The sequence below is a fragment of the Gekko japonicus genome, unplaced genomic scaffold, assembly GCF_001447785.1.
Source record: "Gekko japonicus isolate JY-2015 unplaced genomic scaffold, Gekko_japonicus_V1.1 scaffold3000, whole genome shotgun sequence".
Lineage (NCBI taxonomy): Eukaryota > Metazoa > Chordata > Lepidosauria > Squamata > Gekkonidae > Gekko > Gekko japonicus.
The window spans coordinates 113724-128290 of NW_015170981.1; the positions used below are offsets into that span (position 1 = coordinate 113724).

The window sequence follows — 14567 nt, forward strand, 5'->3', positions numbered from 1 at the left end:
AATGTTCCCCCCCCCCCCCATTTATCACCACAACAAGCCCATGAGTTAGATTAGGCTGAGAGAAGGTAAGTGGCCAGAGTCACCCATTAAAGGTTTGTGACAGCGTGCCCCCCCCCCGATCCTAGTCTGACACTCTAACCACCCCCTCACACTGCCTGCAAAAAGCACCGTACATTCTGACAGCTCTCTGCAGACGCTGAAAGTCATAAGAACAGAAGAGAAGCCAATGCTGGATCAGGCCACTGGCCCATCCAGCCCAACATTCTGTCGTTGGGAACATTTGGCTCTACAATCTCAGGAGAATATATAGTTGACCAGAGAGAAGTACTACCGGACATGTGATTGCACTGGAGGCTTCATTTGTATTTTTGCCCAGGGGTTTAACTTTGGAACAATTGTTTTCTGGTCTTTATTTCATATTTTGTATATGTTTGATTGTATATATTCTTACATATCAGCCAACATGTTCTATTTGCATTAGACCTCTGAGGGAGGCCTGTGAAGGCCGAAACGCGTTAGGTCTATTTCATCAGCCTTTGTATTTTTATATTTGTATATGAGGTATGAATGGGCCCTTGTTTGTTATTTTAATTTGCGTTTAATAAACACATGTATATTTTTGTATGTTTCATAATTCGATTTTTAGAGTTGGCCCTCTTCTATTCTTGACTAACCTGTTTAGGTTCTCAAAACTACCAGGTGCCACCAGGAGGTCCAGCAGTGGGGCCAGACCTCCTGATGGCACCTGGTATTTCTGACCATTAAGTGACAGAATGTTGGACTGGATGGGCCACTGGCTTCTCTTCTGTCCTTATGACTTTAAGCGTCTGCAGAGAGCTGCCAGAACGCCACCATTAACGTCACGCTTGCCTCACCGTGCTTCACCAGGAAGGTCTTGATCTCGCTCTCGTTGCCCGGCATGGAGATGGACGAGACGAAGGTGAAGGCGTTCTTCTGGTAAACAGGGAGTGGCTGTTTGGGGGAAGGGACAAAAACAGCACAGACGTGAAGCCCCGCCCACCTCAGCCCCAGGGGAAGGTGCTCAAGTGCTGGCACTCTCCGTGAGACAAAAAAAACAGAGGTGCCCGCCAGTGTTCCCTCTAAGCTGAGTTAGTGTGAGCTAGCTCACAGCTTTTTAGCCTCCAGCTCACACATTTTTGGTCTTAGCTCAGGAAGGGTGGCTCCAGAGCAAACTAATTTATGCGGGAGCCAAATCACTGACTCACAACTCTAATGCCAGTAGCTCACAAAGTAGAATTTTTGCTCACAAGACTCCACACCTTACAGGGAACATTGGGTGCCCGCCCGCCAACTGACCCTGTGCATTTGAAACAGGAACTTTTAAAAAAAAAATTGCTTCATTTGTACCCAGCCTTTCTCCTCAATGGGGACCCAAGGCGGCCTACATCACTCTAGTCTCCTCCATTTTATCCTCACAACAACCCTGTGAGGTAGGTCAGGCTGAGAGAGCGTGACTGGCCCAAGGTCGCCCAGCAAGCTTCCATGGCACGTGTGGGGATTCGAACCCGAGTCTTCCAGATACCAGTCTAACCCTCTCCACCAGTACACTGCACTGTTTTAACATCTACACCACACAGGAGTTAGGAGTTGGGTCAGAGCCTAAATCGTACGGAAAAGTGCTACTGTTACTTGGGAACTGTTTTTAAATTGTACCATACAGCCATGCACAAGTTGCACCACCATGGCCAGTGTGGTGGTTGGTAAGAGGTCTCTATTGTGGAGACTGCGCAGCTCCAATGGACCTCTGCGCACAAAGAGGCATTTCATGAGCGCACATGTACACACACCAGATATCTGCCAGCGACAGATCAGACCAACCAGCACTAGGCCAGAGGATCAATGAATGATTAAACTGTGGCGTTCACTTCCAGAGGACGTAGCGATGGCCACAAGCACAGATGGCTTTTAAAAGGGACTAGATACCTTCGTGGAGGAGAGGCCCATCACTGGCTACTGGCCACGGTGACTCACGGCAACCTCCACTTTCAGCAGGAGAAAACCACTGAATCCCAGAGCCAGGAGGCAACATCAGGAGAAGGCCTCTGCCTCTCTGCCCTGTTTTTGGCCTTCCAGAGGAACTGGTTGGTCACTGCGCAAGACAGGAGGCTGGACTAGATGGACCACTGGCCTGATCCAGCAGGGCCCTCCTTATGTTCTTATGGAGGCCTCAGCCTCTCTGCCCTGTTGTTGACCCTCCAGTCTCCAGAGGAACTGGTCGGCCACTGTGTGAAACAGGATGTTAGACTAGATGGACCACTGGTCTGATCCGGCAAGGCTCTCCTTATGTTCTTATGGAGGCCTCGGCCTCTATGACCTGTTGTTGGCCCTCCAGAGGAACTGGTTGGCTACTGTGTGAGACAGGATGTTGGACTAGATGGACCACTGGCCTGATCCAGCAGGGCTCTTCTTATCCATTTATTTTATTAAATTTGTATCCCGCCCTCCCTGCATAGCAGGCTCAGGGCGGGTTCCATCAAATATAATACACAAAACAATTTAAAACAACTAAAACACATCAGATAAAATACAATAATATTCTTATGTTTCTAATCAAATCCTCAACAGATGAGGTCTATTTCAGACTGGGGTTCCCGGACAGTAACACAGATCTGACCAGCCGAAGGGGAGGCCCAAGAGAGGGGGGGACGGGACGCCCTCCGCCTCAGCTAAAAGCCTGGCGGAAGAGCTCCGTCTTGCAGGCCCTGCAGAACTGTAAAAGGTCCCACAGGACCCTGGATCTCCTACAGGAGCTCATTCCACCAAAAAGCCCTGTCCCTAGTCAAGGCAAGACGGATGTCCCTGGGGCCGGGGACCACCAGGAGATGCTGATTAGCAGACTGTAAAGCCCTACGGGGCTCATAGGGGGAGAGGCGGTCTTCTCCTGTTCTTAACATCAAGGGAAGGCCTCGGCCTCCATGCCCTCTTGCTGGCCCTCCACAGACACTGGCCGGCCACTGCGTGAGTCTGGATGCAAGACTGGAGGGACCACTGGTCTGATCCAGCTGGGCTACTCTTATGGGCCCCAAGTAGAGAATGTGACTCCGAAAGTCAAACCAGCTCCACTGGCAGGACAAAATGCGGCATCTGCTCCCGACCATCCCAGCCATTAAGCCCCGAGCCAGCTCCACTCTCTCATCTGCACAGCCCCCGTCCTGGGCTCCGCTTCTCCGCCGCGAGATTCCCGGTACCTCTTTGGTCTTCTGCATGACGTTCCCGATGTTTTCAGCCACCGCCTTCATGGCGAAGAACCGGACGTCGTCGTGTTCCAGGTACTCTTGGAAGCGAGAGATCAGGAGGGAGGAGTCCTCCTCTGTCGAGATTAGGCCCTTCACCACCAACTGGCAAGGAAATCAGGTGCACAGGAGACACTGTTAGAATTATTCTAAACGGTATTTTTATAAAGTGAATTAAAGATGTAATTAAAGTCAGACGTTGGTACCCTTCAGTGGCGGTATTATGCTGTTTCTACTAGATTGTCTTCTAATTTTGTGATCCAGTTGTCTCGCATGGCCTAGTGTGTATTTTGTATTGTGCTTTCCTTCAGTCTCACAATTCTTGCATTACTCTCGGTATTATACTGTGCATTTAGGTACAGTGTGCTTTACTTCTGTTTACAGTTAGGTAAAGGTTCCCTTGCTCGAAAGCCAGTCGAATCCGACTCTAGGGTTGCGGTGCTCATCTCCGTTTCAATGCCGAAGAGCCAGCGCTGTCCGAAGACGTTTCCGTGGTCATGTGGCCGGCATGACTAAACACCAAGGCGCACGGAACTCTGTTACCTTCCCACTGAAGTGGTCCCTATTTATCTACTTGCAATTTCTTGCTTTCGAACTGCTAGGTTGGCAGGAGCTGGAACTAGAGACAGGAGCTCACTCCGTCATGCGGCACCCGGGTCTTGAACTGCTGAACTACTGACCTTCCACAGCCTGCAGTTCAGTGTCTTAACCACTTGAGCCACCGCAGCTCCTGTTTACAGTTACTCTGGAGTAAATGCTGGTTGTCTGCATTACCCCACTCTTACTGCATCACTTTTAGTTGTAATCAGTATTCCCTCTAAGCTGAGTTAGTGTGAGCTAGCTCACGGTTTTTTAGCCTCTGGCTCACACATTTTTGTCTCAGCTCAGGAAGGATGGCTCCAGAGCAAACTAATTGATGCAGTAGCCAAATCTCTCAATCACAACTTTAATGCCAGCAGCTCACAAAGTAGAGTGTTTGCTCACAAGACTCCACAGCTTAGAGGGAGCATTGGCTGTAATCCACCTTGAGTCTTCATGACAAAGGGTGGACTCTAGAAGAAGTAAATATTAAACCATTTCACCACAGCGCCCATATTTCCCCAGAGGATGTTGTCCCCTCGAGGTTTAGGTAACGTTGCTAGTTCGAGTGGAACCTCCATGGCTAAGGGCAATTCATCTGTGAATATTATGTGCTGAAGACAACCAGACAGGGCAGTCCTGCACAGTGCCTTCCCCAGCTGTGTGGTTAGCTGCAAGTGGAAGCCCAACTCTGATCTGATCACTGCAGCCTCTCCATAAAGGCAAGTGCCAAGCAGTTCCTGCTACCCAATACAGAGGGAGAAGAAGAAGAAGAGAAGAGACTGGATTTATACCCCGGCCCTTCACTACCCAAAGGAGACTCAGAGCGGCCTACAATCCCTTCCCCTTCCCTTCCCCGCAACAGACACCCTGTGAGGTAGGTAGGGCTGTGAGAGCTCTCTCGAGAACTGCTCCTGAGAGAACAGCTCTGAGAAAACTTATGACTGACTCAAGATCACACCAGCAGCTGCACGTGGAGGGGTGGGGAATCAAACCCGGTCCTCCCAGATTAGAGCCTGCGCTCTTAACCACTACACCAAACCTGGCTCTCAAGGAAGTCCAGCCCTGAACCTCCACCTTCCAGGCCACCAAGAACCCCCAACAGCAGCTCTCGCAACCTACCTTTAAAAGCTCTTGTGGGAAGTTGAAGCTCCACTCGGCTTTGACCAGGGGGTGTTTAGCTTCCAACTCAACAAATGTCATCAAGGTACAGAGGGAACACTCCTTTAAAAACAGAAGATACAAAGAGAACTGAAAATGCAACACACTTATTGGAGACACTCCCTTTATGTGGTCTTCACGGGCGCGATGGCATCTTTGGGATGCTTCCAACACTGCCCTGGGACACCTACTCTCGGCACCGGTTGCCAGGACTGCCACGGAAAAGGAATTGGGACACCCTGCGCCAAAAGCAGGGAGTCCAAGAACGTTCATACAAGAACATTATTCTAACACTTTGGCTAACTGCAGATATGAGGTCACCCTGGCCTAATGCGCTCTGAGATGGCTATACCACTTCCAACAGTGCCTTCATCAAAAAGAAATGAACTCCCTGCACATAGAATGCAAACCGGGGAAGAGGCAAAACGTTGAGCACGATAACTTTCTACGTGCAGGAAAGTGGTTTCTTTGTGGGCAGAGGTGTAATCCAGAACTCTCAGTCTTGTAACCCCCCACACACACACACCTGAAATGGTAGAACCCAGACCCCCTTTGGACTCACTTTGACCACCTAGACCCCCCCCCCCCTCCAGACTCACTTTGATTTGGAAAGACTCATGGCTCATCAGCTCCACAAGGCAGTTTACACAGCTGTTGTACCGATGTCGCATCCAGATTTTGTACTTCTCTTCTGCGCTGTGGCTTTCTGGAGGGGGGAGGAGGGGAGAGAGAGATTTGGAGATGCACAAAGCCCTACCTGAACTGGGCCAAGATTGGCCTCCATTCTCTCCCAACAGGCTATCAAATACACTGCATAGGAAGGAGGGGGGCTGGAAACACTGTTTTAAGGACACAAGAGAAACCAGGCTGGATCAGGCCAGTGGCCCATCCAGTCCAACACTCTGTGTTACACAGTGGCCAAAACCCAGGTGCCATCAGGAGGTCAAACAGCAGAGCCAGAATGCCACAAACCGTCCCACTGTGGTCCCCCCAGCATCAAGAATACAGAGCATCACTTGCCCCAGACTGAGAGTTCCTATCTATACCCTGTGGCTAATAGCCACTGATGGACCTCTGCTCCATATGTTTACCCAATTCCCTCTTGAAGCCATCCATGCTTGTAGCCGCCACCACCTCCTGTGGCAGTGAATTCCATGTGTTAATCACTCTTTGGTTGAAGAAACACTTCCTTTTATCTGTTCTAACCCGACCGCTCAGCAATTTCATGGAGGTCTTAAGCCAAACATACAAACAGCAACTATAAAATGCATTACATACAAGATAATTTAGACCAAACGTCTTTACCATAAAAGCTAGTAAACATAATCTCGAACAGTATTATCAGACCACATTTTATAAACTTCAATGAATTCTATAAAATCCCATGATATTATGGAAATTAGTTTTTACATTTTTAAATTATACACATAAAACTACTTATAACATTTCAAAGCCGCTTAAAAAAAACACTATTGAAAGATATTTTGCCACCAAGCGAGTCGTTTCAGGGTCCTCATCTGCTAGCAGTATGGTTATCACCCAGGGTTCCATAGGGAAGTGATGTCTTTGTAAAATAGGAGTAATCCAACAGGATTTGGGGTCAATCCACTGGTGGCAAAATAACATAAGATGACCTAAGGTCTCTATTGCATCTGATCCACAATCACACAATCTATTCATAGGGAAAGTATTCCAACCCTTTTCTCATTCTAGGCCCCGGTCACACGGGCAGGAAACTGCGGGGGAGAAGCGTGGCTGTTTGCCCTGGGGCAAACTACTGCGCAGTTACTCGATCAGACCTCCCGTGGAGGTCCTGTGGAGGTACTGTGGAGGTTCCATGGCAAGGGAGAGGTGCTGATCACAGGACAAGCCGGCGCGCAACGAGGAAGCGCGCACCGCGGCAAACTGTTTTGTTTTTGTGTGTACACGACGAATGTGCATGCTCCGTTGGGTGCGTGTGCACATCCACAGAGACGTGGACAAAAACCCCCCACCTTATTTGCAAGGGGACATGGGCGGGCGCCGGATGCCACCAGAAACGCGATCAGACGCCCGCCCTTGCCCCGCAGTTTCCGGAAACTAGTACCTCCGAGGTACTAGTTTTTTGCCACGCAGTTTCGGCTGGAAGCCTCAGTTGTGCCATGGGAGTGCTACGCTTCCCAGATGTGCTGGTGAGATCGCGCCCGGAAACTCCGCCTGTTTTCCATCTCACTTGTGTGGCTTCTGTTCCGTGTGACTGCAGCCATAGTTGCCCTTTTCTGTACCTTTTCCAATGCTATAATATCTTTTTCGAGGTACGGTTTTGTTATTTGTAGTTACAGATTTGATAAACAAGAAGAAGCTTAAACAGCAAAAGAGCATTCAAAAGCAACTGGGGAAAATGCAGATCTACTTACCTTGGAGGTGCAGTTCTTGGCCTGATTTAAATAGGACACCAGGGGGGCAAAATACCTCCCCAGCACAACTGTGCACACAATTGGCAGCTCGTTAAAACTGTGTTACGACCAGTGTGCCCTCTAAGCGGAGTTAGTGTGAGCTAGCTCACAGCTTTTTAGCCTCCGGCTCACACATTTTTGTCTTAGCTCAGGAAGGAGGGCCCCAGGGCAAACTAAATTATGCCACAGCCAGATCGCTTGCTCACAACTTCAATGCCAGTAGCTCCCAAAGTAGAACTTTTGCTCACAAGAATCCACAGCTTAGAGGGGGCATTGGCGCCAACCCATACAAAGCAGCCACACACGCCTCAGTTTGCACGGCACCAATCCACAGCGCTCATCAGTACTGCAAACTGAGCTGACCTAGCCTTGATTTTGGAGGCAGATTTTCTACCCTTAGGCTCCAAATTGCCCAGTGCCAGATCCCAGTGTGAACTCCTCACCTGGCAGAGGTCCCTCTTCTGGAGGCAGCTGCCCCACAAACAGTTCTCCCTGCTCTAGAAAAGCCCCAAAGAGCCGACCGCAAGTCCGGATAGCGCTCAGGACAACCTCTTCCTCCTCGGCCTGTTGGGAAGAGGAGCCAAGAATTGCAGGAAGGAAGGTGAAGGAGCAGAAAATTTTATCCATACTAAACATATGGCCAAAGGTACAAGGCCAGTTTTACAAGGACCTGAAATACTCCATGACATAAAGGCCCCAACCAGTGTGGAAAATACTGACTGGCTGATTTACACTGCAGTCTTAAACGGAGTCACACCCTTCTAAGACTAGCGAGTCCAGTGACACCAACAAGTGAAACCAACAAGTTTAATTCTAGGTATAAGCTTTCGTATGCATGCACGCAAAAGCTTATACCCAGAATTAAACTTGTTGGTCTTAAAGGTGCCACTGGACTCAAACTTTGTTCTATTTATCCCGGCATAAGCTTTAATGGCTGGCAGCTCGCTTCTTCATGGAGTGGATCCTAACTACACAGTTGTTTTAATACAGGGGCATTAAAAAAACAAACCCACCCCAAAACAACAGCAGGATCAAGGAACCACGAAACGGAGCACCACAAAGCAACTGTAACTCAAATGTAATGAAGCCGGCTGCAGAGATCATTCCGCTACGTTAGGCGACATCAGTAATGCACGGGGAGCAGTGTTCCCTCTAAGCTGAGTTAGTGTGAGCTAGCTCACAGTTTTTTAGCCTCTGGCTCACACATTTTTGTCTTAGCTCAGGAAGGAGGGCTCCAGAGCAGACTCATTTATGCAGTAGCCAAATCGCTCGCTCACAACTTTCATGCCAGCAGCTCACAAAGTAGAATCTTTGCTCACAACAGTCCACAGCTTAGAGGGAACTTTGACGGGGAGTCCCGAGTTCTGCTGACGCCTACAGCGAGTCAGAAGTCCCCAGTCGTCAGAAGACACACTCCGCAAATGTTCCGAGTCTCTTCGGGTTGCCAGTCTCCAGGAGGGACCTGGAGATCTCCCAGAATCACAACCGATCTCCAGACCACAGAGATCAGCTCCTCCGGTGGAAACGGCTTCTTCGGAGAGCGGCAGACTGTATGGCACGGTCAACCACAGAGCTCCCTCCGCTCCCCAAATCTCCAGGGATTTCCCAACCTGCAGTTGGCAACCCCAGTACTGCCCCCCCCACCTTTCCTGTCACTGCTGATGCTCCCGGCATTCCAAAGAGGTGCGGGGGCTCCAGAGAGCATCTCTGTGCCCTGGAAACGTTTGTGCTGAAATCCCTCCTGCCAAAGGCACTCTGCACGAGCCCAGAGGAACCCTCCCGAGCCCCGCTCCCCTCGCCCACCTGCAGCAGCTCCAGGATCTCGAAGACGCGGTTGGCGTGGCTCCGGCTGCCCAGCAGCGCCTCCAGGCAGGCGCTCAGCGCGGCTTCCGCGGCGGCCATGGCTGGCTCCTCTGCCCGGGTCTCCCCCCACGTGCTCGGAAGGAAACTCGTCCCGGCTCCGCCTTCCCGGCCCGGCTCGCTCCTCCCTCCTTCGGGACCCTGGATCGCCTTTGCGACCTCCTCCGCGCCGGAAGATCTTTTGGTTGCAATCCCGTCCAAGTGGGCAGGGGGGGTGCTTCCTCGGAAGTCGGTGTCCCTACACCCGCTGTGCCTTACTCCCGAGTAAACGTGCGCAGGTTTCGAGGCGAGCGTTCAGCCGGCAATTAGGCAGTCTCGCTGCACGCAGTGGCCTTGCTCTCGAGTAGGCGTGCCAAGTACTGCAGCCAGTGTTCCCTCTAAGCTGAGTTAGTGTGAGCTAGCTCACAGATTTTTAGCCTCCAACTCACACATTTTTTGTCTTGGCTCAGGAAGGATGGCTCCAGAGCAAACTAATTGATGCAGTAGCCAAATTGCTTGCTCACAACTTTAATGCCAGTAGCTCACAAAGTAGAATTTTTGCTCACAAGACTCCAGAGCTTAGAGGGAACATTGAGCCCCTTGGCTTTGCAGGTTCACACCACGGAAATTAGGCCACACAACCACCACGTGGACATATGACCAAAAATAATAATAATAATGTTACTTTGCATTCTTGATGTTTTGTGTAGACGTTTTATGGCTTTGTGCCTCTGTTGTACATCGCCCAGAGCAAGCTAGGATGGGGCGATTAATAAATCAAATAACGAATAATAATAATCGCATAGCCTCAGCATCTCACTAAAGTAAACCTCCTACCACCCCTGGAAAGCACAATGAGATTTCTGCATAAAAGTGACTTGTATTGAATCAGACCCAGTTAGGGCTTTCCAGGTGGGACCTGAGGATCCCCTGGAATTCCAGCTCACTTCCAGACCACAGAGATCGATTTTCTTGGAGGAAATGGCCGCTTTGGAGGATGGACTCCATGGCATTGGACCACTGAGGGAGAGTACCCTCCCCTCCATCTCCTGCTGGTAGCCAGGGGAGTCTTGGTCCATTGAAAATCAGGTGCAACATCCCTTTTGTCTACTACTCAGACTGGCAGCGGGTCTTCAAGGTCTCAGGCAGAGAGAGGTCTTTCACATCACCTACTACCGGTGACATCAGACACGAGAGGCAGCATTTGCCCCTAGGAGTCCAAGGCCTCCCTGAGCCCTGGGATGGTGGCCTTGGACTCCTGGGGCAAATGCCGCCTCTGCGTCAGCACACGCGAGAGGCCATTCCAGCTCTCCCAGCTCTCGGGAGGGGCTCTTTAAAAAGTTATGGCCACTGCTGCTGGCGGCAGCAACGGGGGGAGCTTCCCCGCCTCCCTGAGCCCCGGGGTGGTGGCCTTGAACTCCTAGGGGCAAATGCCGCCTCTCGCGTCTGATGTCCGAGTGGCAACCTTGCCGCTCGGACATCAGATGCGAGAGGTCATTCCGGCTCCTCCAGCTCTCGGGAGGGGCTCTTTAAAAAGTTATGGAACATAACCAGGGCTTTTTTTGTAGAAAAAGCCCAGCAGGAACTTATTAGCATAATAGCCCACACCCCTGACAGGGCACCTCATTAGCATAATAGGCCACACCCCAATGTCTTTCCCTTGGCTTTTCCGGGTGCCCCGCAGCTGCGGGGAGCCCGGGCAAGCCCCCCTTGAAGGGAAGGGGAGCTGCGGGGTGCCCGAGGAAGGGGAACGGCTGCAGGGAGCCCGGGCAAGCTGACCCTTGGAGGGGAGGGGAGGCAGTTTAAACTGCCTTCCCTTGGCGTGCCTGGCGGGGAGCCCAGGCAAGCTTGCCCTTGGACAGGCTGGGGAAGGCACCAGGAGGCATTTAAATGCCTCCCCAATCCTTCCAAGGCCTCCCCTGGCCGGCCCGTCAGTGGGGAGGGGAAGGGAAAGGAGTTTGTAAGCTGCTCTGAGACTCCCTTGGGTAGTGAAGGGCAGGGTATAAATCCAGTCTCCTCCTCTTCTTCTTCTCACTCAGTGCACCTGGATTTTTCTCATCCTTCTCACACTTCCAGTGTCGGTGGCAAGTGGTGAATGCAGCTTCTCAAAACTCAAACTTATAAAAATACATATATGCTCAACAATGCTGCAAAAGAGATTACTGGGTTTGGTAACTATCTCAGTTGAACGTGCTGAAGCATCAGCGCTTGACCTGAAGGAATTGGTGACAGAATTTGCTAAAGAAAAGGCACGCAAAATGAGATTCTGAAGCGCCTGAAATGGAAACATTAGAGACTTAATTTTCAACATTACAACTGACGGGATTTTTCAAAATGCTTTGTGGTTTGTGTTTTTCTGTTTGAGAGAGAAAACTTAAGAGATTGTAGTACTTGTTCTCACAATTTATAAAAAATTAGCAATTTCAAATTTTGGGTTTTTTATTCTTCCTTGTTTGAAAATTGGTGGTCGCACGGGGGGGTGTGTGCGCCAGAAGGTAGCCTCGCCTAGTGTGCAAAAAAGCCTGGCATTGGCCCTGTTTGGTGTAGTGGTTAGAAGCGCGGACTCGTATCTGGGAGAACCGGGTTTGATTCCCTGCTGCTCCACATGCAGCTGCTGGTATGATGGCTCTCTCAGAGCTGTTCTCTCTGGAGCAGTCCTTGAAAGAGCTCTCTCAGCTCCACCTGCCTCACAGGGTGTCTGTTGTGGGGAGGGGAAGGGAAAGGAGATTGGTAAACCGCACTGAGACTCTTTCGGGTATTGAAGGGCGGGATATAAATCCAATCTCCTCTTCTTTTTCTTCTCTATGATAAAACGATGGTGCAGAGCAGGGCTTTTTTGGTAGAAAAAGTCCAGCAGGAAGTCATAAGCATAATAGGCCACACCCAGCAGCAGCACTCATTAGCATAATAGGCCACACCTCCTGACTGCACCACTCATTAGCATATTAAGCCGCATTCCCATGTTACCAGAAGTGTGGTCATCCAGCCACACCCACCTTTTGCTTCTTATTCTGTTTACCTTGTTTGTTGTCAAAACCCAGGGCATTTTTGTAGCAGGAACTCCTTTGCATATTAGGCCACACACCCCTAATGTAGCCAATCCTAATGGGTTTCTGCTGTTGGGTGTGGCCTATCATGCTAATGAGTTCCTGCTGGGCGTGGCCAACTTGGGAGGCAGCCGGAACTCCGTTCCTGTGCGTTCCTGCCCAAAAATAGCCCTGGTGCAGAGAATGGTGTAGCTCGCCCTCCCCACACTTCTCCACCAATAACCCTCTTGCCGGTTACCAGGCTCTGCTTAGCAGCTGTGGTGCTACCACAGAAAAGGCCCTGTGTCCTGGATCACCACCTGGCTAAACATATCGACTTCAGAAGCCAGTCCAGGCTATTCTGCTGCAGTGTAGTGAATACTGTGGAGCGTGCAACATAGGAAGTCCACCAACATTCATATCCTGGTGTGGGTGGTCAGCTGCTCTTGGAAAGAGCGGTACGTCAGAGGACCCCGGGGTTCAGACCAAACGACACGGAGGATGTTATACAAATGTACACTTTATTACACCTTCAGGTAGGATACAGCACAAGTCCTTACAATCCTACTGGGTCAAGTACAAATGTGTTATGTTCATAAAGGTATTTACAAGTTTCTATCACACTTTGGAGGTGGAGGGAGGAAGAAAGGGAGGGGGAGGAGAAATCTAAATGTTTGTCTTCTCTGTATGGGGAAACAGAAATGGCTTCCGACGTAATCAAAAACAGAACATGGACACTATCAAGTGGGGGGGGCAGGGGGCGGGTGTACCTCTGCTTTGTACGTTACATTAAGTTCATGCAGGATTTTTTTAGTTAAGACAGAAAATATCAGCAGTAAAACCAGGGCTACCTAACACATTAAAACAAACAGATGAATGTCAGTATAGCGTACAGAAACAGGGAGCAATCTGCTGAGAACTGCATTCCTGTGCACATCTCACTTGAAATGAATGGGAGCAGTGCTGAATCTCAACTCCGCTTCTCTGCAAAGGCTCCTGCATTTCGTGGAACTTGCACGGGAAGACATTCCCAGCAGTTTCTGCCCCCATGTCTGCAATTGTCTGGACTTACTGCTCCACATATCAGCAGCTCTCCAAAACACAAAGCGATACAGTTTGGGGACTGGGTTCAAAAACAGCACTGGTACGAAGAATCCAACAAACGAGCACAAACGTGATAGCCGTATAAAAACGAGCCTCCGAGAAAAGCAACACGCAGCTGGAGGAAAACATGTTGATGAATGGAGGGGTAGGAGCGCTGCAGAGAAGACGGGTTCTCAGATACCATCGGTAGGTCTGTCAGGCCAATGACCCCACATCTATATCAATGAGACATCTGATGGACCACGATCTGCAAGTAGTTGTGGATGACCAACGGAACCGTGAGCTTTGGGTAGGGACTTGCGCTGGAGTCAACACCAGGACGGAAGTCCAATTTTTCAAAGCTCTTCGCCTTCCCGATCTGTGAAAGGCTGCAGCGGAAGTGGCCGAATGAGCCCCCAACTGCGCTCAGCAGTTCCTCTCTTTTGGATCACGGGCTGAGACTTATGTGTCACCACACAAGGCTCTCTTGCTAAATGGGGAAGGGGGAAATTAAAAGAGCCATTTCCCCCATTCAAGGAAGCCACTTATTACAAAGACACCCACGCTGAATACGCCACGCTCTTTTGTGCTGACAGCCTGCTGAGGAGAGTAGTGGCCAAAGCAGGGGACTCACTCAAGGCCCTGAGCATGGTCCAGTTCATGGCCAAGAAAGGCGCTTTGCTTTTTAGCAGATCTGTACAGTATAAAGAGGGGGGGAGGGGAAAGCTACTGCTATTCTAAATAGATCCCGGCCTGCTCGGCAACTGGGAACAGTGATGTGTGCCACTTTGCAGAATTAGCAACTCAAATACTTGCCCCAAAAAAACCTTTAGGAAAGGAACGCGATAACCTTATTCTTTGCCTGGCTGAAGGGTCCGATTAGACTTAAAACTTTCCATTTCTTCCTCCAGAGCAGAAAGGGTTAACGTGAACGTTTCCAAAAAACAAAATGGCTCTGCAAACGTGGAACAAAAGGCAAGTGCAAAACTTACATGGGACTGAGATCTGCCTCATCCCTCCCCCACCAAGGTCGGGATGCCCCACACACACACACGCACACAAAACAACAACCAAGGACAACAAAAAAACCCCAACAACCCCATACTTGCTTAGCAATATTCATCAAGCCATTTTCTTTTACAAATAAAGGTGGTGTGGGGAGGGGGAGGGGAGTTACAATTCAACACACA

The 14567-nt window shown here is 50.2% G+C and overlaps 1 protein-coding gene across 1 annotated transcript in view; it reads right to left on the reverse strand.

Annotated features, from left to right (window-relative positions):
- NOC4L (nucleolar complex associated 4 homolog) overlaps positions 1 to 9345 on the reverse strand; it is a 24145-nt gene extending 14800 nt beyond the window's left edge. The window contains 6 exon segments of the mRNA XM_015418972.1: positions 876 to 972; positions 3210 to 3359; positions 4956 to 5057; positions 5594 to 5700; positions 7873 to 7993; positions 9233 to 9345. Of these exon segments, the coding sequence (XP_015274458.1) occupies positions 876 to 972; positions 3210 to 3359; positions 4956 to 5057; positions 5594 to 5700; positions 7873 to 7993; positions 9233 to 9331 (676 nt within the window). The 5' untranslated portion in view covers positions 9332 to 9345.
- Positions 9346 to 14567: the final 5222 nt, after the last annotated feature.